The 25,103-nt window shown below is 46.3% G+C and overlaps 1 protein-coding gene across 1 annotated transcript in view; it reads right to left on the bottom strand.

The window, feature by feature from the left end:
* Positions 1–25,103, bottom strand: part of ARHGEF28 (Rho guanine nucleotide exchange factor 28) — a 206,540-nt gene that overhangs the window by 105,070 nt on the left and 76,367 nt on the right. Inside the window, exons 7-9 of the mRNA XM_050945287.1 lie at positions 20,344–20,416; positions 15,033–15,085; positions 12,425–12,485 (exon numbers count right to left, since the gene is read on the bottom strand). Of these exons, the coding sequence (XP_050801244.1) occupies positions 12,425–12,485; positions 15,033–15,085; positions 20,344–20,416 (187 nt within the window). The remainder of the gene's footprint in view (positions 1–12,424; positions 12,486–15,032; positions 15,086–20,343; positions 20,417–25,103) is intronic.

Raw genomic sequence — 25,103 nt, forward strand, 5'->3', positions numbered from 1 at the left:
ACTGGCAGGAAGATGTCCTGATTAACGTGAAAGGCAGAGACGACCTTAGGGAGGAATGCCGGGCGTGGTTGCAGCTGTACCTTGTCCTTATGGAACACCGTATTCGGAGGATCCACAGTCAAAGCTCGAAGTTCTGAGACTCGTCTAACCGAGGTGACAGTGATTAGGAATGCTGTCTTCCAGGACAGGTACAGCAGCGAGCATGTGGCTAAAGGCTCAAAGGGGGGCCCCATGAGCCTGGTTAAGACGAGGTTCAGGCCCCAGGTACGGGTTGGGCATTTGACCTGGGGATAGAGTCGCTCCAAGCCCTTGAGGAATCTGGAAACTATAAGTTGGGAAAAAAAAGGAACTGCCAGCCTCCCCAGGATGGAAGGTGGAAATAGCTGCAAGGTGCACTCTTAGAGAAGAGATCGCTAGACCTTGCTCTTTGAGAGACCATAAATAGTCCAAGATGGTGGGGACTAATACAGACTGCGGAGAAAGGTCCTGCTGGGCGCACCAGTGACAGAAGTGCTTCCATTTAGTGAGGTATATTGATCGTGTGGAGGGCTTTCTGCTTCCCAGCAGCACCTGTTGCACTGTGGCGGAACAGCGCAACTCCGATTGGCTCAACCAGCCAGCAGCCATGCAGTCAGATGAAGGGACTGCAGGTCCGGGTGGTGCAGCCTGCCGAAGTCCTGCGTGATCAGGTCTGGGCAGAGTGGCAGGGGAATCGGGTCTGACAAAGATAGGTCGAGCAGCATGGTGTACCAATGCTGCCTCGGCCAAGCCAGAGCGATCAAGATAAGGTGGGCTTTGTCCCTGCGGAGCTTCAGCAGAACTCGGTAGACGAGAGGAAATGGTGGGAAGGCATAACAAAGGTGGCCCGTCCACGGAATGAGGAACACGTCCGACAGGGAGCCCAGGGAGTGACCTTGTAGGGAGCAAAACACCTGGCATTTCCTGTTCTCCCGGGAGGCAAAGAGGTCTATGTGGGGAAAGCCCCACCTCCGGAAAACTGAATGGAGAATGTCCGGATGGATGAACCACTCATGCGTCAGGAAGAACCTGCTCAGATGATCTGCGAGCGTGTTCTGGACTCCTGGGAGGAAGGAGGCTACTAGGTCTATGGAGTGGGCTATGCAGAAGTCCCACAGTTGGATCGCTTCCTGACACAAGGGGGAGGACCGTGTCCCTCCCTGTTTGTTTATATAATATATGGCCGTTGTGTTGTCCGTGAATACTGCAACACAACGGCCCTGCAGATGGCACTGGAACGCTTGGCGCGCCAGCCGGACAGCTCTCAGCTCCTGGACATTGATGTGTAGCGTCAACTCCTGGGACGACAAAGGCCTTGGGTGCGCAGGTGCCCCAGGTGAGCGCCACAGCCCAGGGAGGACGTGTCCGTTGTTAGGGACATGGAGGGCTGGGGAGGATGGAACGGCCGCCCTGCACACACCCAGGAGGACGCTCACCACCAGTCGAGGGAGCCGAGAACGCTCGGCGGAACTGTCAGAATGATATCTATGGCGTCTCTGCCCGGCCGATAGACGGAGATGAGCCAGGTTTGGAGAGGACGCATTCGCAGCCTGGCGTGCTTTGTGACGAATGTGCATGCAGCCATGTGACCGAGGAAACCAAGGCAAGTGCGGGCAGAGGTTGTTGGAAACCTCTGAAGACTTTGGACAAGGGAGACTATGGCCTGAAACCGGTGGGGGGGTAAACTGGCCGTTGCAAGATTGGAGTCCAGCATTGCCCCGATAAACACTATCCTCTACGTAGGCACCAGAGTGGACTTGTCTAAATTGATGATCAGGCCTAGACGCATAAACAGGTCCTTGATAATGGTCACACGGCTGACGACTTGTGCCTCGGAGGCCCCTCGGATAAGCCAGTCATCAAGGTAAGGGAAGATGTGTATTCAACGACAGCGTAGGGAAGAAGCGACAACCGCCATACACTTCATGAAGACACGAGGGGCCGAGGAGAGGCCAAAGGGGAGGACAGTAAACTGGTAGTGTCGATGATTTACCACAAAGCGCAGATACCTCCTGTGCAGGGGATAAATTGCAATGTGGAAATATGCATCCTGCATGTCGAGAGCGACGTACTACTCTCCGGGATCCAAGGAAGGAATAATGGTTCCCAGGGATACTATGCGGAACTTGAACTTTTTGATGAATTTGTTCAGTCCTCACAGGTCTAGGATAGGCCGGAGGCCCCCTTTCGCCTTGGGAATTAGGAAGTATCGGGAATAAAACCCCTTGCCCCTTAACTCCTCCGGTACCTCCTCAACAGCTCTGATTGAGAGGAGTCTGCGGACCTCCTGGATGAGGAGTTGCTCGTGAGAGGGGTCCCTGAAGCGGGATGGGGGGGTGGTGGAAGGGAGGGGGTGAAAAACTGAAGATGGTATCCAAGCTCCACCGTACGTAGGACCCAACAATCTGATGTCAACTGGGACCACGCAGGAAGGAACGGGGAAAGGCGGTTGTAGAACTGAAAGGGATCCGGGGAGGCAATTGGTACACTGCTCTCGGGCGCACCCTCAAATTTTGATTTGGGTCCTGGTGTTGGTTTGGTGGGACCGGAATTGTTACCCCCTTGAGGTCCAGACTGACATCTGCGATTAGTACGACCCTCGTCTTCTGGCAAAGTCTTGCCTTGGCCGAGGCGGGGGGTAAGGGCGCTGAGGTTGGGAGCGGAAGGACCGTCTTTGAGTCTGAGGCGTATGCATTCCCAATGAACGCATAATTACTCAGTTGTCCTTTAGACTCTGCAGTCTGGGGTCCGTCTTTTGCGAGAACAAACCTTGTATATCAAACGGCAAGTCTTGTATGGTATGTTGCAACTCAGGTGGCAGGCCGGACACCTGCAACCATGATATACGGCGCATAGCTATGCCAGAGGTGACCATTCTAGCCGTCGAATCGGCGGCATTGAGCGAGGCTTGTAAGGAGGTCCTCGCGACCCTCTTCCCCTCCTCCAGGAGTGCTGCAAATTCCTGGCGGGAATCCTGCGGAACTCGGCAAACTTCCCGACCGCCTCTCAGGTATTGTAATTGTATCTGCCTAGGAGGGCTTGTTGGTTCGCTATGCAGAGTTGGAGGCCTGCCGCGGAATAGATTTTCGTCCCAACAAATCCATGCGCCAGGCCTCCCTAGATTTAGGTGCTGGGGCTTGTTGGCCGTGGCGCTCCCATTCGTTGATGGACTGTACCATCAATGAACAGGGAGTGGGGTGGACGTAGAGGTACTCATACTCCTTGGAAGGCACCATGTACTTCCGTTCGACCCCCTTGGCTGTGGGTGGGATGGAAGCCGGGGATTGCCAGATAGTGTCTGCTCTAGCCTGGATCGAACGGATGAAGGGGAGAGCCACTCTGCTGGGTGTCTCTGCAGACAAGATGCTAATCACTGGGTCCTCCACCTCTGGAACCTCCTCTACCGGCAGGCTGATATTCTGGGCGACATGCCACAGAAGGTCCTGGTGTGACAGGAGGTCAATCAGAGGTGGCCCCGATGATGACGTCCCCACAACTGCCTCATCCGGGGAAGAGGAGGACGACAGCCCCAGGACGAGTGGGTCCTGCACTGATGCCTGGTCCGGGGGGACCTCCGTCTCTGGAAGATCATGCGGGTCCAGTGCGTGTGCACTGGTTTCCTCTGTGCCAGCGGGGGGAGGTCAGCTGACGGTGGCCTCAGGCACATGGTGCTCTGAGTGACCGGAGCATGATGGGCCAGTCGGTTCGCCTTGGGCTTGATGATATGCCCAAGGTGTCCAAAAGGATCACTGATGAGGTTCGTGGTCCAGGCCATGGGCATGTGTATCCGAGTTCCCGTAGGAGGCACTGTCCGCATGGGAGGAGACTGATGGATGACACAAAGCCACGGAGGAGCTGAAGTTGATTGGACCAGGTCTCTGCATCCATTGGACTCCTGCCTGTGCGGCACCGGCGAACGGTACCGAGAGTCGTAGCGGTGCCGGGAGCGGGACCGGCAACCAGCACAGTGCCAGGAGGTCGACCAGTGCCTCACGTCTCCAGGCCAAGATCGGCTGCGAGAGGTACGGCGGTGCCGGGATCTGGATTGGTGCTGAGAGTACCGCGATGGAGACCAGGATCTCGAGCGGTGCCGTGAGTATATCTGGTACCGGGATGGAGAGCGGTACCGGGACTGCGAGCAGTGCCGGGATCAGGAGCGATGGCGGGACCTGGATCGGGACCGGCGGCGTTCTGCGGTGCTCGGCGAAGATGGCCTCATCATGGCGGGCTTGCCCAATGACTGAACAACCCGCATCGGCAGTGCCGGGGGTTGGGGCAGCTCAGGCTCCGTCAGAGCAATTAGTTCCCAAGCCGTGGAGAAAGTCTCCATCATCAAGGGCACGACGAGCTCGACCACAGCGTGCGCTGGGGAGCTGGTAGGCACCAGACTCAACGGCTCCTGAGAGACCGGAATCAACGGTGCGGAGGCAAGCGGTGCCGTGGCAGTTGACGGTGCCGGGCAGTCCGCCTTGGATGTACACTCCAACTGCGGCGTAGATACAGGTGCTGCAGGAGCCTTGTGCCTCGTGCTCCTCGGGGAGAGGGATCAGTGCCAGCCAGAAGGTTGAGCTGGTGAAGGCTGGTGCTGAGGAGTCTTCACTGGAACCGTGCGCTCCGGTGCGGAGGAAGCACTCGTCCCCGGTGCCGAGGATGGAAGAGTTAGAGCTGCCTCCATCAAAAGATGTTTGAGGTTAATGTCTCGCTCTTTCTTCGTCCGGGGCTTGAAAGCCTTGCAGATTTGGCACTTGTCTGCAAGGTGGGATTCGCCCAGGCACTTTAAACAAGAGTCGTGCGGGTCTCCTGTGGGCATTGGCCGATGACAGGACGCACAGGGTTTGAAGCCCGGTGAACCGGGCATGGGCCCCGGTACCGGGGGAGGAGAAAGGGCTAGCCCCTGATCCCCTCTAACTACTATAAGAACTACTAATATAAATGCTAACTAGAACAATAGAAAACGAACTATGTACACAATAACTATATAAACGAGCCAAGAGCTAGGGAGGTGGAGATCAGCTAAGCCGCGCTCCACTGTTCCAACGACTGACACGGGCAGTAAGAAGGAACTGAGGAGCGGATGGGCCGGCAGGGGTATATATCAGGCGCCACTCCAGGGGGCGCCCTGCCGGCCCACCGAGTGTTGCTAGGGTAAAAGTCTCCGAGGAACGTGCATGTGGCGCACACACATCTAACTGGAATGGATATGAGCAAGCACTCGAAGAAGAAGGTAAGTCACTGCACCCTGGAAGCAGCCAGCAGCAGGTCCAACTCCTAGGTGGGGGGGCCATGGGGCTCCGTGCGCTGCCACCGCCCCAAGCAGCGGCTTCGCACTCCCATTGGTTGCGGGTGAGAGCCACAAGGAGCCACTTGCACACCTCTGCCTAGAAGCCGGGTCTGTTGCTGGCCACTTCTGGAGTACAGTGCGGTCCACAATGCCAGGAGAAGCAGGAAGCCTGCCTCTGTACCCCCATTGCGCTGCTGACTGGGAGCTGCCCTAGGTAAGTCCATGCCCCAACCCTGCACCCCAACCCTTCTTGAGTCTCCCCCCAACCCCGGAGCCCTCTCCTGCATCCCAAACTCCTCATCCCCAGCCCCACCCCAGAGCTTGCACCCACAGCCCTGACTCCCTCCTGCACTCCAACCCCCTGCCCCAAACCAGAGCCCCCTCCTACACCCTGAACCCCTCACTCCCAGCCCCACCCCACAACCCTCACCCCAACCCTCTGCCTCAGCCCTGAGCCCCTCCCACACCCCAAACCTCTCATCCCCAGCTCCGTTGGGTTGCGTACATCAACAATTTTCTTCAGCTGGGTTGCCAGAAAAAAAAAGTTTGAAAACCACTGGTCTAGATAATACTTAGTCCTGCCATGAGTGCAGGGGACTGGACTAGATGACCTCACAAAGTCCTTTCCAATCCTATGACGAGAGAGAGGGGTTTACTTGCATAACAGTGTCTGAGACAAATCAAGGAAAGAGGGAGAAACTTTGAGAGCCAAGAACAAAAGCCTGCATATTTTAAAGCTTAACATTATGCTTGGAGATTTTTCCATGAACTTTTAGTTAAGCTGTGTTTAGAGGCTCACATACTTAGGAAGATTTTTCTCAGATCGTCTTCAGCTCTCAGCTGTTAAGTAAACCCTGACATTTGATTGTTTATAGACATATAAGCATACATACACTTTGTCTTTCTATTGAAATAAACTAGGATCACCTATCCATTGTTTAAAGAATGCGTTTGGCAAGGTTTTGTGAGAAGCCACAGGCTAAAGCACTTTTCACTGTGCAGTAGCACGCACCTTGGGTTTTGCAAAGAGACCAAGAACAACTCTTAAAGAACATTGAGACCCTTGCAAACAAGAGTGGTGTGTAATTTTCACAGACAATAAAGGACTGCTAGGGCAATAAAATCATGGGTCTCCTCAGTTATGATGTTGCTTTGCAATTTTCAGGCCATCCCTCTTTCATAAAACTGGATAAAGGCACGCGTTTCTGAGACTCTTCATGCAGAGTTGACAGTCAGGAAGGTCCCTTTCCAATATGAAGCAGGAGTGGGGGGAAAAAAAAGGAATGAACAGTGCCAAGTAAGAAAAAAATAACACATTTGTCACAAAATTCTCAGTCATCTCAATAGACAATATTTAATAAATTTTTACATATTTTTAAAACATTACTTTCTATGGTCACAAACAGGCATATTTGATTATAAAAGCCTTAATTACAAATAGTTTGCCCATCTCTGACAGCACATATGTAATATCTAAAAAAGATATTTTATCCAGACCAGTAGTAGTAATTACTTTATAGACCTAACAGTAGTACTAAAGGCTAATACTATTTAAGCATAAGAGAACATCGAGAAAGCAGATCAATTTCTTTCTACAGAAAACATTTTAAATCTTACCAACTCCAGTAAGGAAAGCTAATTAAAACAAACTAAACAGCAACATTGAAACCAGATTTTATACAGATTACATTGTAGTCCTCATGGTTCATACAGAAGAAAAGATCATTATGTTCAATTCCTTAAGATGATATATGGCTAAACTAGGATTTCTGTGAAAGCATGAAAATCAAAGGACAAGAATCCACTAAAAGTTTTGTGCTGCCCTGGTCAGGTATAGCTTTGCCAAAAATTTGGCTTCAGTGTTTTTATCTTTCAACGTGCAGAATGTAGACTGAAGAATGACGGTCATTTTAATTAATTTATTTTTGTTTTCATTTTCTTGCTGCTAGTAATGCAAACAGGGTAGACTAGGAACATACAAAACCACTGCCAGGTCACTCGCACTATGACTATCTGAGCAAGACAAATATTTTGAAAAGTTGTAACTTATTCCTGCTTCCGTGTTTTTAATTTATATTTTGAGAAAAAAGTGCACACTTACATTTTGAACTTTATAAGGTTTAATATTTCTCTGGAAAAACTAGGATTTTTCTATTGGAAAAAGTAGCTTTTCTGGCTCTATAGATGGCCTTGTGGAATCCTCCTTCTCAAACGAGTTATGCAAAACAGGAAGGAATTATAAATGTTTAAAAACACATGCCCTGTTAATTCAGTTACATGCCAAACAGTAAGAGTATTCAGCTGTCACTTTCCAGACTCCTTCCCAAAAATACAGAGTTGTGGAACTGGAGAAATACAATGCACGTGAGGACACACATGTTTTAACATTAAATTTAAAAACCACATTTCTGCTTTTTCTCTCTTTTTTTTTTGTATCTTTTACTCACTCTCCTTAATTCCCTGTTCATTTTTCTCTCCCATCCTTTGAAGTTTTGTTCTCTCTCTCTCTCACACTGAATAAATAAAGATGTATCGGTAGTGCTTTTGTTTTTGTTTTTAATTACATAGTCCAGATCTCTATCAACTCCCAGGAGAGAGAGATGAAGAGACTGTTTGGTATGGCTGGTATTTGGATTCAGGAGTCCCCATAATCCAATTTTAAGCCTTACCTAATAGTTCCTTTCCCCCAGCACCTTATACCTACCCCACCAATTCTCAAATACAGTAAACACAGCCTCCAAAAATTCTTAAAACCCTTTACCCTAGATGTCTCCACAGTTCAAATGGCTTCTTAAATGCCCCCAGAGGTGCTCAGCGGGTATTAGGTGGCTTCTACCCCCGCCCCCTCACTCTGTAGAAAGTGGACCAGGGGACAAAGCGGAAAGCTCTTTGCCTCTCTCATCCTGACAGGGGCTGCTGAGAGGCAGGAAGCCAATCTACCTCCTGCTGAACAGAAACAGAACAGAAAAAGCCCGTGGCAGGGCGCAAGGTAAAGGCCCACAAGGCACCCATGTGGTCACAGCTCCCACCCCAAAAAATGTATAGGAGGGGCATGGAGACCTAGCTCCCCTGAAGATTCCAGAGAGGGCATTGTGGCAAATACCTGTTCGAAGAAGGGTACTGCTAGAACATGAGGGCTTTGGTATAAGAGCAGGGTGCTAATCCAGGCAAGCAGAAAAGGACTTGAGAGTCCTTTCAAGAGCTGCCATTATTAATATTAATTTTTGACAGAGGTTTTGGACAGAGGGGCCATGTGGGAGGGAAAAATGGAGCAGAGAAGGGAGAAGCTAGTATCCATCAGCTGCTTGATATTCAGAAACATGTAAATGATCAAACAACACTACCCAGTCTCACTATTAAATGTATTCTTTGCTTTGCCTATCCCTACCTCCTAGAACTCTCTACCACTTGCTCTTTTCTATTCATTCTTCTTCCCTCACACCTCCCCTCAGTATCTCACTCTTTTTCTTCTTCTCATTTCTCTCTCCTTATCCCCCACTGCGTGTGTCTCCTGCCAAAAACACAGCCATTAACATAACAGTGCCAAAAAAACACAACAAAAACCAGTCTAAAGCAGTACAGGACAATAAAATTGTGACATTTGACAGTTATTGTGGTATGGTTCCAGTTAAAACATGCATAGATTTTTACTCTTAAATAAACCCATCAAAACACCTTAATTTAATATACAAAATATTTTTAAAGATATAGTTCCCCCCTTTCCTGGATTATTTCTATGCTATATTTTACCCCTTGTTCAATTCTCCGAGCCTGCAACAACACTTCATGGATTAACCCCATGAGATCTCACATACAATGCAGACTAGGGGTGGAGTCCAGGCCCTATTGAAATTAATAGGAGGTGGCCACAGCTGGAGATGGGACATTGCAGGTGGCCAGAGCTCTGAGGTGGTATCGAGCATTCTCTCTCTCTCAGCTGTGGGTGGGGGAGCTCTGAGCTGATGTAAAGCCCACAGAACTGGCTCCTCAGACAGCTGCCTCTAGGCTCAGTGTAGATCAGTGGCTCTCAACCTATTTACCATCATGGGCCGCATACGCAGCTCTCTGTGTGATATGTGGGCCACACCTACACAATATATATTCTACCTCTATGGCTCTGAGGATGTCACATGGGCCGCAGCTGTATGCTGACTGGGCTACAAGTGGCCCGCAGGCCACCGTTGAGAACCATTAGGTAGATGGCGTGCTGGTGGAGGGACAGAGCATATCAAGGGTGAAAAGGGGTGAGTCCGTTGCAGGGCAGAGCACAGATCTTCCAATTACCTGCTGCTGTTCAGTTCCTTCAAGACCACATGCAGTTGGTGTAACCAGAGCAGAAACCAGAACAGCTGTGGCTTCAAAATTAATGAGCCATGATCGCTCCCTGATGGCTCATGCCATCCTGTGCTAAGATCCAGTCCAATAACTGGTGTTGCTTAACAAAACAGAATGTGATCATGTGGACACCATCATTTTACATGCCTTTACAGTGTTATTACTTATGCAGGGCATGTAGACTTATTCCAGAATATGAATCAGTCTATGCACAAAAGCACCCAAGTCACATACACACAAACTATTATTTTTGCCAACATACTCTTAATTCCCTTTATAAACTTCTACATTCCTGGGACAGGGAGGCAATACATGGATGCAACATATACATGCTAAAGTTACTAAACTGACAGCATCTCTCACACAATTGTGATTTGCGACACTGATGATTAGAGAATGGATTATTATTAGAGATTATCAGAAATATTGAGCCAGAATGTTATCTCTGGCATCTGTAGATTTACACCAGTGTAGAATTAGACCCATTCCCCCTACTGCCCCATATAAAAAAAAAAGCAGCAAAGAGTCCTGTGGCACCTTATAGACTAACAGACATATTGGAGCATGAGCTTTCATGGGTGAATAACCACTTTGTCACATGCATGTAGTGGAAATTTCCAGGGGCAGGTATATATATGCAAGCAAGAAGCAGGCTAGAGATAACGAGGTTAGTTCAATCAAGGAGGAGGCGGCCCTCTTCTAGCAGTTGGGATATGAAAACCAAGGGAGGAGAAACTGCTTTTGTAGTTGGCAAGCCATTCATAGTCTTTGTTTAATCCTGAGCTGATGGTGTCAAATTTAAAGATGAACTGAAGCTCAGCAGTTTCTCTTTGAAGTCTGATCCTGAAGTTTTTTTGCTGCAGGACGGCTACTTTTAAATCTGCTATTGTGTATTCATGGAGATTGAAGTGTTCTCCTACAGGTTTTTGTATATTGCCATTCCTAATATCTGATTTGTGTCCATTTATCCTTTTCCGTAGGGACTGTCCATTTTGGCCGATGTACATAGCAGAGGGGCATTGCTGGCATATATTGCTTTGGTGGACGTGCAGGTGAATGAACCGGTGATGGTGTGGCTGATCTGGTTAGGTCCTGTGATGGTGTCGCTGGTGTAGATATGTGCACAGAGTTGGCATCGAGGTTTGTTGCATGGATTGGTTCCTGAGTTAGAGTTACTATGTGCAGTGTGCAGTTACTGGTGAGAATATGCTTCAGATTGGCAGGTTGTCTGTGGGAGAGGACTGTCCTGCCACCCAAGGCCTTTGAAAGTGAGGGATCATTGTCCAGGATGGGTTGTAGATCCCTGAAGATGCGTTGGAGGGGTTTTAGCTGGGGACTGTATGTGATGGCCAGTGGAGTTCTGTTGGTTTCTTTCTTGGGTTTGTCTTGCAGTAGGAGGCTTCTGGGTACACGTCTGGCTCTGTTTCCTTATTTCCTCGTGCAGGTATTGTAGTTTTGAGAATGCTTGGTGAAAATTTTGTAGGTGCTGGTCTCTGTCTAAGGGGTTGGAGCAGATGTGGCTGTACCTCAGTGCTTGGCTGTAGATGTGCCCGGGATGGAAGCTGGAGGCATGAAGGTAGGCATAGCGGTCGGTGGTGGTGTTAATGTGACCATCACTTATTTGCACCGTGGTGTCTAGGAAGTGGACCTTCCATGTAGATTCGTCCAGGCTGAGGTTAATGATGGGGTGGAAGTGTTGAAATCATGGTGGAATTTTTCCAGAGTCTCCTTCCCATGGGTCCAGATGATGAAGATGTCATCAATGTAGCGTAGGTAGAGAAGGGGCGTGAGTGGACGAGAGCTGAGGAAGCGTTGTTCCAGGTCAGCCATAAAAATGTTGGCATATTGTGGGGCCATGCGGGTGCCCATAGCAGTGCCACTGATCTGGAGGTATATATTGTCATCAAATTTGAAATAGTTGTGTGTGAGGATACATGCACTACATGCATCCGACCAAGTGGGTATTCACCCACGAAAGCTCATGCTCCAATATGTCTGTTAGTCTATAAGGTGACACAGGACTCTCTGCTGCTTGTACAGATCCAGACTAACACGGCTACCCCTCTGATACATAAAAAAAAAAAAAAAAAGTGACTCTTATCTCTGTAGCAAGGTCTGTTAAGTTTGCACACTGGTTGTTTGAGTATCGACAATCTGAGTTATCTGTTCCATTTATGCCACTGTACCTTATTGCAAATAAAACAGCCTGGCCATTTCTGGCTGGAACCCCAGCTCTCATTGGCTGAGCTAATTGACTCTTTGCCCACTTCCTTCTTGTTCTGCTTTGTATTATCAGATGTTTGCACTTTGTACTGTAGCTTTTTCCTCACTGTTCTGCTTGTATTTGATTGTTTTATTGGCGGCTGGGCTGACCTAGCTATATCTTTAATCTATCTATGGGAACTATAATGCATCCATCCCCATACTATCTAGACATTTCTTTACGTGTGTTTCATTTAATCTTCACTCATTTAAGTTAACTGCATCGATTCTTTTCAAGATTTTCATTTACGTTTACGTTGCTGGAAGGTCCTAGAACATCACAGGTGGATACAAGGACCTAAATACAAACAAGAGTCTGATACAGTTTTCCTTCTGAATAACACAAATTTGGCTGATTGCGCCTTTGGTTGTAGCCATGTGGTGCTGCTCATTAAAGTTAGTTGTCCTGCTTCTTTTAGAGAAACTGTCTGACACCTGTCTGTCTGCTATGTATTTGGATCTATGATAGCATTGTAGCATACAGATCAATCACTTTTGGAAGAGGGAAAACTACTAACAATTTCTTACCTATATCCAACAAGACCTGGTCTTCATTTTCACTCAAGGGAACCACAGGATCTCTGAAAGGCTAGAAAAAGGAAATTTGAGCTAGATTTTTAAGATGAATGGTCAAGTTTGAACTTCATTACAAACAGTGTGTGGTGCTTCCAGAATTCTCTTAAAATCTTTTCTGTACCATTTGTTCATTTATTTCAATAAATTCATAAAATAAAGAACTGCCTACCCCAGGCTTTATGAACCTTTAATGCTGTTATGAGCTGGGTGAAACCTTGTTCTGGGTTGGGTTAAAAACCTTGTTTTACCTCAGTGATTCTCAAACTTTTGTACTGGTGACCCCTTCCACATAGCAAGCCTGAGTGTAGCCCCCATTATAAATTAAAAACACTTTTTAATACATTTAACACCATTATAAATGCTGGAGGCAAAGCAGGGTTTGGGGTGGAGGCTGACAACTCATGACCCCCCCATGTAACAATCTAATGACTCCCTGAGGAGTCCCAACCCCCAGTTTGAGAACCCCTGTTCTAACTGATGGGTGAAAATGTCCTTCATTTAAGATAGCTGTAAGAGACAGTTAAGGGGCAACACCTAAAACAAGGCCTAACAGAATCTGCTCAGAAATGAGCAGGAAGCTTCACTGGGCATCACAACCAGATGCATGCGTGCAAGCCAAGTCAGAACACCTGGAAACTGAGAAGAGACAGAATAGTGAAGGAGGCAGAGGCAAAAAGCAAGAAAGCCAACCAGTGGCCTGTGAGCAGAGTGCTACCCTGGAAACAGCAAGAGACAGAACTTTTGGGTCTAAGGAGCTTGGGGCTGTAAAATAAGATACTACACTCCTTTTGTTCTTGCTTTCCCCTGAATTCAGAAAAGCAGGACTTTGTACATCCCTTGGAAATAAACAAAACTGCATCAAAGAGAATACCAGATTCCACCAACTGGAACATCCCCTGAACTTTGACTAGCAAGCTGAGGAAGAAAGAGGCAACCATACATTAAAAATACAATTGCCTAAAAGATAAAACTAGCAGCCTCTCCTCCAGACAAAAAATAACCATATAGAGATAAAAATCAAACCCAGATAATACCCCACCTCCTCACAAGCACTAGTCTTCATGGAGACCTCCCTCCTCAAGAGATCAGGCTTTATTGTGCCTTGGAGGATCAACAAATACAGACCGTTTTGGAGCAGAGTGGGATATAAGTTTAAAACAAGAGAGGTCCAGCTCAAAGATCTCTAATGACCAAAGCTGTGAACTTATCATATAGGGAGAGGCAGTCTCAGGCCATTTACAGCTTTATAGGTCAGAACTAATGCCTCGCTGTCCAGAAATCAACAGGCAGCCAATGCAGATGAGGGATCACTAGTGTCATATGCTCCCAGCAACATAGGTGGGTTGCTGCATTCTACCTCAACTTCAGGTTCCAGGTTGATGTAGCCTTATGTAGCTCCAGTAATCTAATCTGAAGGTGACAAAGGCATGGATTATGGTAGTTATGGTCCGTGTCCACAAAAAATGGTCAGTCTCCTGGCCAGACGTAGAAAAAAGAAAACCAACAAGGCCACCATTGCTACACAGAATCATCACTGGACTGGAAGGGACCTCGAGAGGTCATCTAGTCCAGTTCCCAGCACTCAAGGAAGGACTAAGTATTATAATCATCTATACCCAGCTGTAGCTCCAACACCACCCCCAGACTGCAAACTCTATTGACAAACAACAGACACGGGCCCTAATGAAAGGGGAAGATATTATTCCACCCATATCTTCCAGTTGCTTCTCAACCTACAAATATCACTTCAACCTTGTACATTCTGAGCCTCAGCCAGCTAGCTCTCGTCCACACCCAAATCGCAATTTTGTAAACTAGAAAAAGTAAAACTGAGACCAAGGATGTCTTAGGGCACAACCTGAGACATACATATAAAGCATGATATAAAACAGACAACAAATACAGCTGAGTAATCAAAATGGGATTACATGCAAGCACCATAGCTTCTTTCTTCTATCAAGTGTTAAACATCCTATTTTACGTTAGATTGACGTAAAAATAATCCCAAGAAGGATCAATCTTTTTTTATGCCAGAATTTCTCATTGTCAGTCTCTAGCAGGCTCTGTGTATGATCCTGCAAATACTGCTAATGAGAGTTTCCCTCATGTTATCTCCCAGGCTCAAGATTACCTAAAACATCACTTTCCTGGAGTTCCACTGCCCTTCTCAGCTCCACTCCTCGCGAACAATGGATCTCTCTATCTCAAGGTGGAAGCTGATGCATGTAGGAGATAGGGCTTCACCTCAGCTGGTCCCAAGGCTGTAGAACACACTCCCATAGGAATGACCACAATCATCATGACTTTCCAATTCAGATGTAAGCTTCACTTCTTTGACCTGGCTTTCCAGCCCACCAACACATGACAGATTTATTGAAGAAAATAATAAACATACATACACATAACTTTTCCCTGGGGCAGGAATGGAAAGAAAATGTCACTTGGCAGGCATTAGTCACCTTATTTATTTTTTTAACTATGGAAGATGCTCAGATACCACAACATAAGGTACAGCAGGAGAACTTAGAGGCTACTTATTCATACAAGGATAAAGCTGTACCTTTACATCTTCACTTCCAGGTGCTGGTTCATCAGATGCCAAATTCATGGGATCTGTAAAAGCGAGATTTCTTATCAACTTCTAGTGAAAAACAATGGAAGTTTGCTCTTTTTTCAACTAGGAGAGGGGAAAAAAATAATGAAGCAAGCAAGCAAGCAACACAGAACAATGTACTTTTGTAGCATACACATCCCCCCAAACTAGCATACCAGTGGGCAGAATACTAGATGGTTGTACAACAAGCTGTTATGTTATTATGGACCAATTGTAAACAGGCTCTTGAGCTTAAAGGGACAGGCAGTGAAAATACATGTTGATTCATAAATGAGGCTGCTGATTTGTCCTCACAATAGCACAAATCAGAAGCTGTGCCTTAAACTATGGGAGATCCCAACTGCTGCACACTGTCCTAAAGACGTCATGCATTTTAAAAATTAGCCCCTGCATTTTTAAGAAAAAGTCATAAAAAACTTCATTTCTGTCACTCTCTTTTATATGGTTTCTTCTCAAGACAATTGGAAAGGACACAGCAAACACAAAAACATGTTCAAACTCTGCAGGATCTGCCCAAGCACAGACATGTACAAAATAGCAAACAGAGCAGGAGTAATCTGCATGTAAATGAGCACCACAAGCATCTGCAGGGCTTCCTAAAACTGTTAGCTACTGTCACATTTGCTAGTTAAAATAAACCCTCCCATTTTCACAATTTTTCCTTATATTTAGTTTTATTTCTTGTATATTGAGGCTTGTAAATCAAGATTCAGGTCTGCCCTCAGATACAGACTCAGCCTATATCTTAATAGACTTTAAAGTCAGAAGGGACCATCATGATCCTCTTGTCTGACCACCTGCACATTGCAGGCCACAAAAGCTCACCCACTCACTCCTGTAATAGAACCCTAACCTCTGGCGGAGCCACTGAAGTCCTCAAAACATGATTTAAAGACTTCAAGCTACAGAGAATCCACTATTTACACTAGTTTAAACCCGCAAGTGACCTGTGCCACATGCAGCAGAGGAAGGCAAAAACACCCAGGGTCTCTGCCCATCTGACCCGGGGGGAAATTCCTTCCTGACCCCATATATGGTGATTAGTTAGACCCTGAGCACATGGGCAAGGCCCTCCAGCCAGACACAGATATGCAGCTGCATTTTCAGTTTATCTTTGTAAAATCAGCTACTGCACATGAATTTAACCATAACTTAATACTTAAAAAGCATGTATATCTTAGTATTTTGGGGGATATCATTCACAGACCTTTTATGCTTGCTATACCTTTTCCCATCCTGAACTCTGTGCAGAGCCCAGGGAGAGGTTACAAACCAGTAACATTGTACCAATCCATCCCCTCACAAGAACAGCTGCTTGGTATCTAAATTCAGCTGCAGACTCCAGCAACAATAATAAGGTCTAATCCTGCAATCCTTATTCAAATTAAGCTATCTGAGGATGAAATCCTGGCCCCACTGAAGTCAATAGGAGTTTTGCCATTCTGTACGAGTAAAAGCTACACAGGATTGGCTCCATATTGATTAATTTCTTAATGAATCACTTCATCACTATCTTCTGTTGCACCAGATGTGTGCCTCGCCCTGTTTCCCGACCCCACCTAGCGGGTTCCTGCTGAAATGCAGCAGGAATGTGAGAAGATGCGACAGTCCTTGTCTTGCAGAGAGATCACTGTATTGCACGCTAGGCAGGACCCACTTGGTACACAGCGCACAAGCTCCAACCAACCTGCAGATGGCGCAGAGGTACAAGTTACAAGCACCACAACCAGCAGCAATTTCAACTACAGGCTAGTAGCTATTAGCACCACCAGTGAGAAAATGCTCTAAAAACATTAGTACATTTCTACTCCAATTCCTGCCTCTGCCTCAGGCTTGTCATGTGACCTTGAGCATGTCACTTTACCACTCTGTCTCTCAAATGAGGACAACAATATCTTCCTGCCACACAGAGGTAAACTCTCTGTTGCTTAGGAGATGCTCTGGATAAGGGCCAAATATAAATAGCTAGACAGAACACTGGTCCTGTATCTTGCAATTGTTACATTGAACCTCATGAGTGCCACCAAAGTCTAAAGGCAAGATTCCCAAAAGGTGTTTTTGGACCAGGCAACAATTCTATAAAACAACGAATTCATCCAGATAAAATAGGTGCCATGATAATGTAAAAAATTACCCATAGTATGGAAACAGATCATCCCGGACACCACCATGTAGTAACTGTGGATAAAGAATGATCCTTTAATGATGGCCATGGTAACTCTGGGTATGTCTACACTGCAGCTGAGAACAAATCTTCCAGCTCAGATACACAGACATGTGCTGGCAGGGCTCAAACCAGCGTGCTAAAAATAGTTGTGTGGACATTCCCGCTGGGGTGGAAGCTCAGGCTTGCAAGCCTACCCGACCCCCTAGGCTTCAGAGCCCAAGCCAGAACATACAGTTGCTGGTTTAGTGCTCTAGCTCGAACTCTGCTAATGCTAGCACAAGCTCCATTAGCTTGCTCCCAGATGCAGTGGAGACATACCTTAATTTTAAAAAGCAAAATGGAGAAAAAGAGCTGAACTGTATTAAGATAACCCTTGGGAATTCTCCACTAAATTCCTCTAGAAATTTTTCTAATATTACTGGCATTCAGTTGACATTACTGTAATTCATTCCTACAATCCTTGGGGAAACTCTGTTTACTATGCAGTAAGTAATTTAATATGTAGACATAAATTAGCTATGGCTCTAAATAATAATATTCTGCACAATTATTACTTGCCACAAACTTTCAAAATTAGAAAAATCACAAGATTTTTGTATAACATAGGAATGGCTGAAATAATCAAAGTAAAATATATCTGTACTTTATTTTGCATCCTTAATAGAGGATGTGTCATTCTGTGTATTTGAATTTAATTAAGTTGCTATGGGAGATCCACTGTTAAGCCAGCAATATCACCTTACATTGACCCACAGCATTGCCCATCGTGAAATGCAATCAAACTGCTGTATTGCTATAGCAACCTTCAGTAGATAATAGCTCAGAGCTTCTGATAGTATTATGCTTTAAAGGTCTGTTGATCTTGACTTTAGGCCCACCCAGGAGTGAATAAGTATTATTTATTGGAACAATAGGCGTTTTTAACTCTAAGAGACATCCCTTTATGAAGTTACTGCAAAGAATTTTGTGCTCTAATCTCAGCACCTAAATTAACAAAGGTATTTAGCAGAATATTCTAGGAGTTTTATGGATCATTTGTGACATGATTTTTGTTTGTAGCAGCAAAAAATTTAATTTTGTTTTGTCTTTTTAGTTCTTGTTAGCAGAAGGTAGAACATGGATCAAAGTTATCAATTATATTAGTGATTTTCAGGTATCTGGGTTCAATGACTGTATGAAAAGCAACAAATACACATATAACTAGAGCTACAAATATTCCTTTTTGCCAGGTGATAGAAAAATGAACATCGATGACAGTACTAAACTATATGAAGATACAGAAACACTGATTCATTATTATTAGATACTTCTATAGTGGTAGTACCCAAAGGTCCCACTGTCAAGATTCTGTCCCCACCGTGCTGGGCACTGTACAAATATACAGGTCTGCAAAAGTCAAGTACTCAGCCTGCTACGATGATGAGCAAATCCTGTAATGGTTGAATGCCAGGAGCTGAAGGCATTTGGCACCACACAAAGTTGCTCAGTATCAGTTTGCAGGTCTGAACCCAAAATGAGAGAGTATAGTCAGAAATTAAATGATTCCTGAAGTGCTAAATCAATATTTATTGATATTTGCTATTTGCATGCACCAAGTCAGGCTGCTTGGACATGCACTAAGAAAAACTACCATGCATGACATGCATTGCCCAACTGCTGCTATGATATCACCTGCTGTTAGCGACACACAGCAGAAGGTACAAGATCACATTGACCATTGGCACTCTGAGAAGACTGCACCCAAGATAATAAAGTTTTTGATAGCACAATATGTAATTCCTTGTATTATAAACAGTTGCTTATATTTACAAAAGTAGATTTCAGACCGGTAGTGTTAATGCTGATTATTGCTGATGGTGACTTTAGAACTGCCTTTATTATGTTAATTGCCTGGGGGTTGCTGGAGAAGTTGGGCACAAATTTCCAGCAAGAGCTTAATGGTGGCAATCACACTTAAGGAACTCTTAACTATGTAACTGGAGCTAATGTCTATTAAGGAGGTCACTTCCTCAGTCTGTCAACTCACTTGGAATAATTAGGTAATACCTTTGGAATCCAATTCTTATTTACATCATCATGCAGTGCTTGGCCCTGTAATGTTTATGCAACTGCTTAACTTTATGTCAGCTTCAATGGGCCTTCTCAGAGTGTATGAAGTTAAGCGTATGTGCATGTTTTACAGGATCAGGACCTTATCTTGTAGAATTAGCCACTACAAACTAGCCACTTCTTCCAGATAGACACTAATGTGCATGCAACGAGACCTTGAATCTAGGTTAGATAAATGTCTATCAGGGATGGTCTAGACAGTATTTGGTCCTGCCATGAGGGCAGGGGACTGGACTCGATGACCTCTCGAGGTCCCTTCCAGTCCTAGAGTCTATGAGTCTATAGTCAACTACTAAATGCCACATCAGAGTATTATAGACTTTTTAGTGAATATTTTTATAACTTTTGTTCTAGGACCTTCTTGTTACAAGGTCTGCAATGCTCAGTATGATCTATCTGGTAAAGAAAAGTAATTATGGTCATGAAACAATATCCTATAATCCTTATACAAACTTGCAATTGAAATCAATATGGGAAACTCATTTATAACCATTTCAATTTTGCCACAGTAAAGAGTTCAGGACTGGCCACTAAAATTGTTCTTAAAATGCTTAATTCATTCTTCTTTAATTCACTCCTATCTTTATTAACCAGATCTTTTTGACTTCACTGGAACTTCTTGCAAGTTGACCTGTTTTTATTTCAGCTGAACACTGCCCTCTTCTGGAATTGTAGTGAGGTTGTAATTTAGCTGTTATAATTTTTTAACATTCTTTTAAAAAGACTTTCAATTATTAGAAATGCTTGTGACCATTTTTAGGTTCACAAAGGTAAATTAACGATTTTAACGGTCTGTAGAATGCATAATTTCATACCTCCCTTATAACGAAATACCTAATGTATTTTACCATTATCTATTGCACAGATCTCTGATATCATGTATACTAAGCGATCTTCCTAAATAAATATATGGCACAAGGACATATGCTACCTTACCTGGGACTTTAGAAAGCTATTACAACCAAAGATTAAAAGCTGTACCTTCTGCAGAATCTGTTGAATTGCAGGTCATTTGTGGTCCTTCCACTGTACCAGCTTGTTTTGAATTAAGACTCTAAAAAACACCAAATTCAAACAACAACTTTCTTGGATACCCATACAAATTAATACCCCCATACATGTATGCGCACACATGCAAAAACAAAGAAAGTCAAATACATACATTAAAGTTAATATTAAAAAGTTATACATATATTTGGGGAGAGAATTTATAAAATATTTTAAACTAAAATATTTGGGGAAAATTTACTTTGTGTTGTGTAACATATCAGATTTAAGATTTGTACTGTATGTTGCACATCCTTTCTCTAGAAAAAAAATGTTTGCGTTAATATAGCTCTTCATATATTCAAAGTTCTGTACTTATTAACCTCCAAAACTGTCCTGAAAGGTACAAGAATTTTACAGCTGAAGAAACTAAGATGGAAAGGTGAAATGACATCCCCAAGGCTATACAATGAATGACTAGGTGAGCCAGGATTAGAACTCAGAACCTCCTTGACTCTTAGTTGTGTGCTCATTCCACCATACTGTGGAAATCCATATAAAGATGGTACTGAATTGAACTGTGTGTGTCATATAGTCAGTTTGAATTTGTAACCTGTGATGCTACACAATTAAATAAAGGCTCAACCAGGGCCATCCCTAGCCATTTTGGTGCCCTATGCAGCCCACCCACCCCCCACACAGAGGGGCATCCCCAGGCCTCCGCGGGGGTGGGGAGCAGGCTTGGGAGGCGGGGGAAAACCGCCCCCGAGCAAGAGCCAGCGGAATGGAGCAGGGTGGGTCTGGGTTGCTCCACTTCCTGCCACCCAGTGAGTGCAGGACTTGCCCGACTCCTGCTGCAGTCCTCAGGGGAAGGGGTGGAGTGGGAGCGGAACTGGGGCAGAGCAAGGGTGGGAAGAGGCGGGGCTGGGGTGGAGCAGGGGTGGGGAGCATTGGGAAGAGGCGGAGCAGGGGCAGGGGCAGCTTTCCTGGGTGGCTCAGCTGGCCAAGGGATCGGGCTGGCCACTGGAGCAGTACACAGCTGCGTAGCGCATAGGGCCGGCTCCAGGGGTTTTGCTGCCCCAAGCAGCCAAAAAAAAAAAAAAAGATGCCACAACCGCAATCGCGATCTGCGGCAATTCAGCGGGAGGTCCTTCGCTCCGAGCTGGAGTAAGGGACCTTCCGCCGAATTGCCACCGAATACCTGAAAGTGCCACCCCACTCCAGAGTTGCTGCCCCAAACACCTGCTTGATAAGCTGGTGCCTGGAGCTGGCCCTGGTAGAGTACCAGGAAATTTGGGACAATTTGGTGCCCCAAATTTCCTGGTGCCCTACGCAGCTGCGTACTTTGCATTTGGGTAAGGACAGCCCTAGGCTTAACAAATACACAAAGTTCCCTGTTTCCAAGTATTTTTTAAGCTACAAGAGCATTAGCCAGTAAATCACATGCACACTGCACTGCCACCTTTACAGTCTCTGGATCCCAGAAAGATCAAGGAGCCAAAATAGTTTCCACATAATTTAGAGCAAGCAGCCTAAGGACTACTCAATTTTACATCAGCTGCCGGAGTCTCACAGGGACTACCCCACTAGATGAGGCTGAGCTGGACTGCTTTTAAATTGGCCCAGATTTTAAATAGTATTTAGGTATAGCTGCACTCAGCATTGGCAATGCCTAACTGATTTGGGAGCCCAGATCTCATTTTCAAAAGTGAGATAGGCGCTAAATCCCATTAACTGTCAACCCAAGTCTGAGTTTTTCCTATTCCTGCAGCTAAGGAACAGAAACATCAACTCAGCTTAGCTCCTCCTTGGGACACCACTAGATTTTTCTGATACTAGGGCCACGTCCAGACTAGGAATTAAAATCGATTTTAGATACGCAACTTCAGCTACGGGAATAACGTAGCTGAAGTCGAATTTCTAAAATCGAGGTACTCACCCGTCTGGACGGCGCGGCATCGATGTCCGCGGCTCTCCGTGTCGATTCCGGAACTCCGTTCGGGTTGATGGAGTTCCGGAATCGATGTAAGCGCGCTCGGGGATCGATACATCGCGTCCAGACTAGACGCGATATATCGATCCCCGAGCAATCGATTTTAACCCGCCGATGCCGCGGGTTAGTCTGGACGAGGGCTAGGTAACAAAAGGGCTTCCTTATGCAGAGCCTTTAGAAGCAATGACCTAATGCACCATTTCTCCCTTCTCTGTTTTACGGTTTAAATTTGGTCACTAGAAACAAAATTTGTTCTCTCTACTGATGTTCCATAGAGTCCTCTTTCCCCACACTGGTTTCATTCACTAATGTATCAACAGCAGATACACCCAAACACAACAGCCGTGCTGTCAGACACTTTTAAAGGGAGTAGGGCTACTCAGCCTGCAGGACACCCATTGTCCCTCATGATGAAAACTCAACCCTGTCCCAGACTCCCTAACAAAAAGAGCTTCCTTTTCAGCCCCACCAATCAGGTTCCCCTTACTCCCTACATTTGGTGTCAACATAGAATTGTTTATAATATAATCACATCATCTAAATATTGGGAGCAGTATCAATACTGCCATTTCCACAGGGATAAGATGGTTCTGAGGATGGGTCCACTGTTCATTCCACCATCTCAGGAAATCTCTCTTCCATTTCTCTGCCCAACATCAGCCCATTCACTAAAAGGAGACAGAATGGCATGAACTAGTTCTAGCAATTGAGTTCAAGTAAGCCTCAAAGCTATCAGTAGCCATTTCATGCACAGGAAAGCACACAAAACCAAAGGACGTTTGCCACCACAATGGATTAAAGCCCATCCTGCTCTGCCCGCGTCTGCTTCCTGGGTCACAGATATACACTTTGTCTGTGGAGCGGTATATAAAGCATCCATGTGCTCATTTATCCACACATTCTCAAGACACTACATTAGATATGCAATCTTCATCCTGTGGTAGAAGTGTTGAATGCTGTAAATTCTACATCTATTTCAATATAAGTAGCTACATTTAATTGTTCACTGCCTTCTTCCCTCCTCAGCTTTCAAAGCTGTCAAAATCCCATTAGGATGACTAGCGGTCCTGACTGTGACAAAGAAAGAAAAAAAAATGGTTACCCATCTTTTAGTAACTGTTGTTCTTCGAGATGTGTTGTTCACGTCCATTCAAAGTAGGTGTGCGCATGCCGTGTGCACGTCAGCCGGAAGATTTTCCCCTAGCAGCGTCCGTAGGGTCGGCCCAGGCATCCCCTGGAGTGGCGCCACCACGGCGCCCTATAAAGGGGCCCACCGACCCTCCACCCCCTCAGTTCCTTCTTGCTGGCATTCCGACAGGGGGCAGGAGGGTGGGTGTTGAAATGGACATGAACAATACATCTCGAAGAACAACAGTTACTAAAAGGTGGGTAACCATTTTTTCTTCTTCGAGTGGTTGTTCATGTCCATTCAAAGTAGATGACTCACAAGCCTAACCTTAGGAGGTGGGGTCGGAGATCACTGATGACTGGAGTACTGCACGACCAAAGGCTGCATCATCCCTAGCCTGGCGCTTGATGGCATAGTGAGACGAATCTCTTGAGTCGGAACCTGAGCCAGGAATGCCGCAGAGGAGGCCTGCGCCCTAATGGAGTGGGCCGTGACCGGAGGGACAGGGGTCTTAGCTATATGGTAGCATTCCCAGATGCAAGTCGCGATCCATGAAGAGATTCGCTGAGAGGAGACAGGGAGGCCCTTCATCCTTTCTGTCACTGCGACGAAGAGCTGGGTTGAGCATCTGAATGGCTTGGTAGGCTCTGTGTAAAAGGCCAAGGCCCTGCGGACATCCAGGGAGCGTAGCCTCCGCTCTCCGCTGGAGGCGTGTGGTTTCGGATAAAACACCAGGAGAAAGATATCTTGGCCCATGTGGAACTGTGAAAAGTCCTTGGGTAAGAAAGCCGGATGAGGTCTAAGTTGGACCTTGTTCTTGCAGAAGACTGTGTAAGGGGGCTCAGATGTTAACGCTTGAAGCTCCGACACCCGCCAGGCCGAGGTTATCGCCACCAGGAAGGCGGTCTTGTACGACAGGTACAGCAGATAGCACGAAGCCAGAGGCTCGAAGGGAGGTCCCGAGAGGATGGAGAGGACCAGATTCAGGTCTCAAGCAGGGGTCGGCTGACGCACATGCGGGAAGAGTCTGTCCATACCCTTGAGGAAACACTCAACCAGCGGGTTCGCAAACACCGAGGCACCCCCCTCTCCTGGATGAAAAGCAGATATGGCCACCAAGTGAACGCAACTGGAGGAAAGGGAGAGACCCAGCTGTCTTAGGTGAAGCAAATAGTCAAGGACAGCTGGAATTGGTATCCCCAGCAGGTCGAGACCCCGCTGACCCAACCATATGGAGAAGCACTTCCATTTAGCCAGGTAGGTGGCCCTAGTTGACATCTTCCTGCTACCCAGCAGCACCTGCCTGACCTGCTGGGAGCACTGCAACTCCACCAGGTTCAGCCATGGAGCATCCAGGCTGTGAGGTGAAGGGACTCGAGGTTCGGATGGTGGAGGGAGCCCCGGTCCTGCGTGATCAGGTCCAGGAGGAGGGGCAGCGTCAGAGGCGCCTGAACGGACATGTGCAGGAGTGACGTGTACCAATGCTGGCGCGGCCATGCCGGAGCTATCAGGATTACCCTGGCGTGATCCCTGCGAACCTTTAAAAGCACCCTGTGTATCAGGGGAATCGGAGGAAAGGCGTAGAGCAGACCGTCCTCCCATGGCTGAAAGAAGGCGTTCGACAGAGACCCC

Source organism: Gopherus flavomarginatus, chromosome 3 (genome assembly GCF_025201925.1).
Source record: "Gopherus flavomarginatus isolate rGopFla2 chromosome 3, rGopFla2.mat.asm, whole genome shotgun sequence".
NCBI classification, from domain to species: Eukaryota; Metazoa; Chordata; order Testudines; family Testudinidae; genus Gopherus; species Gopherus flavomarginatus.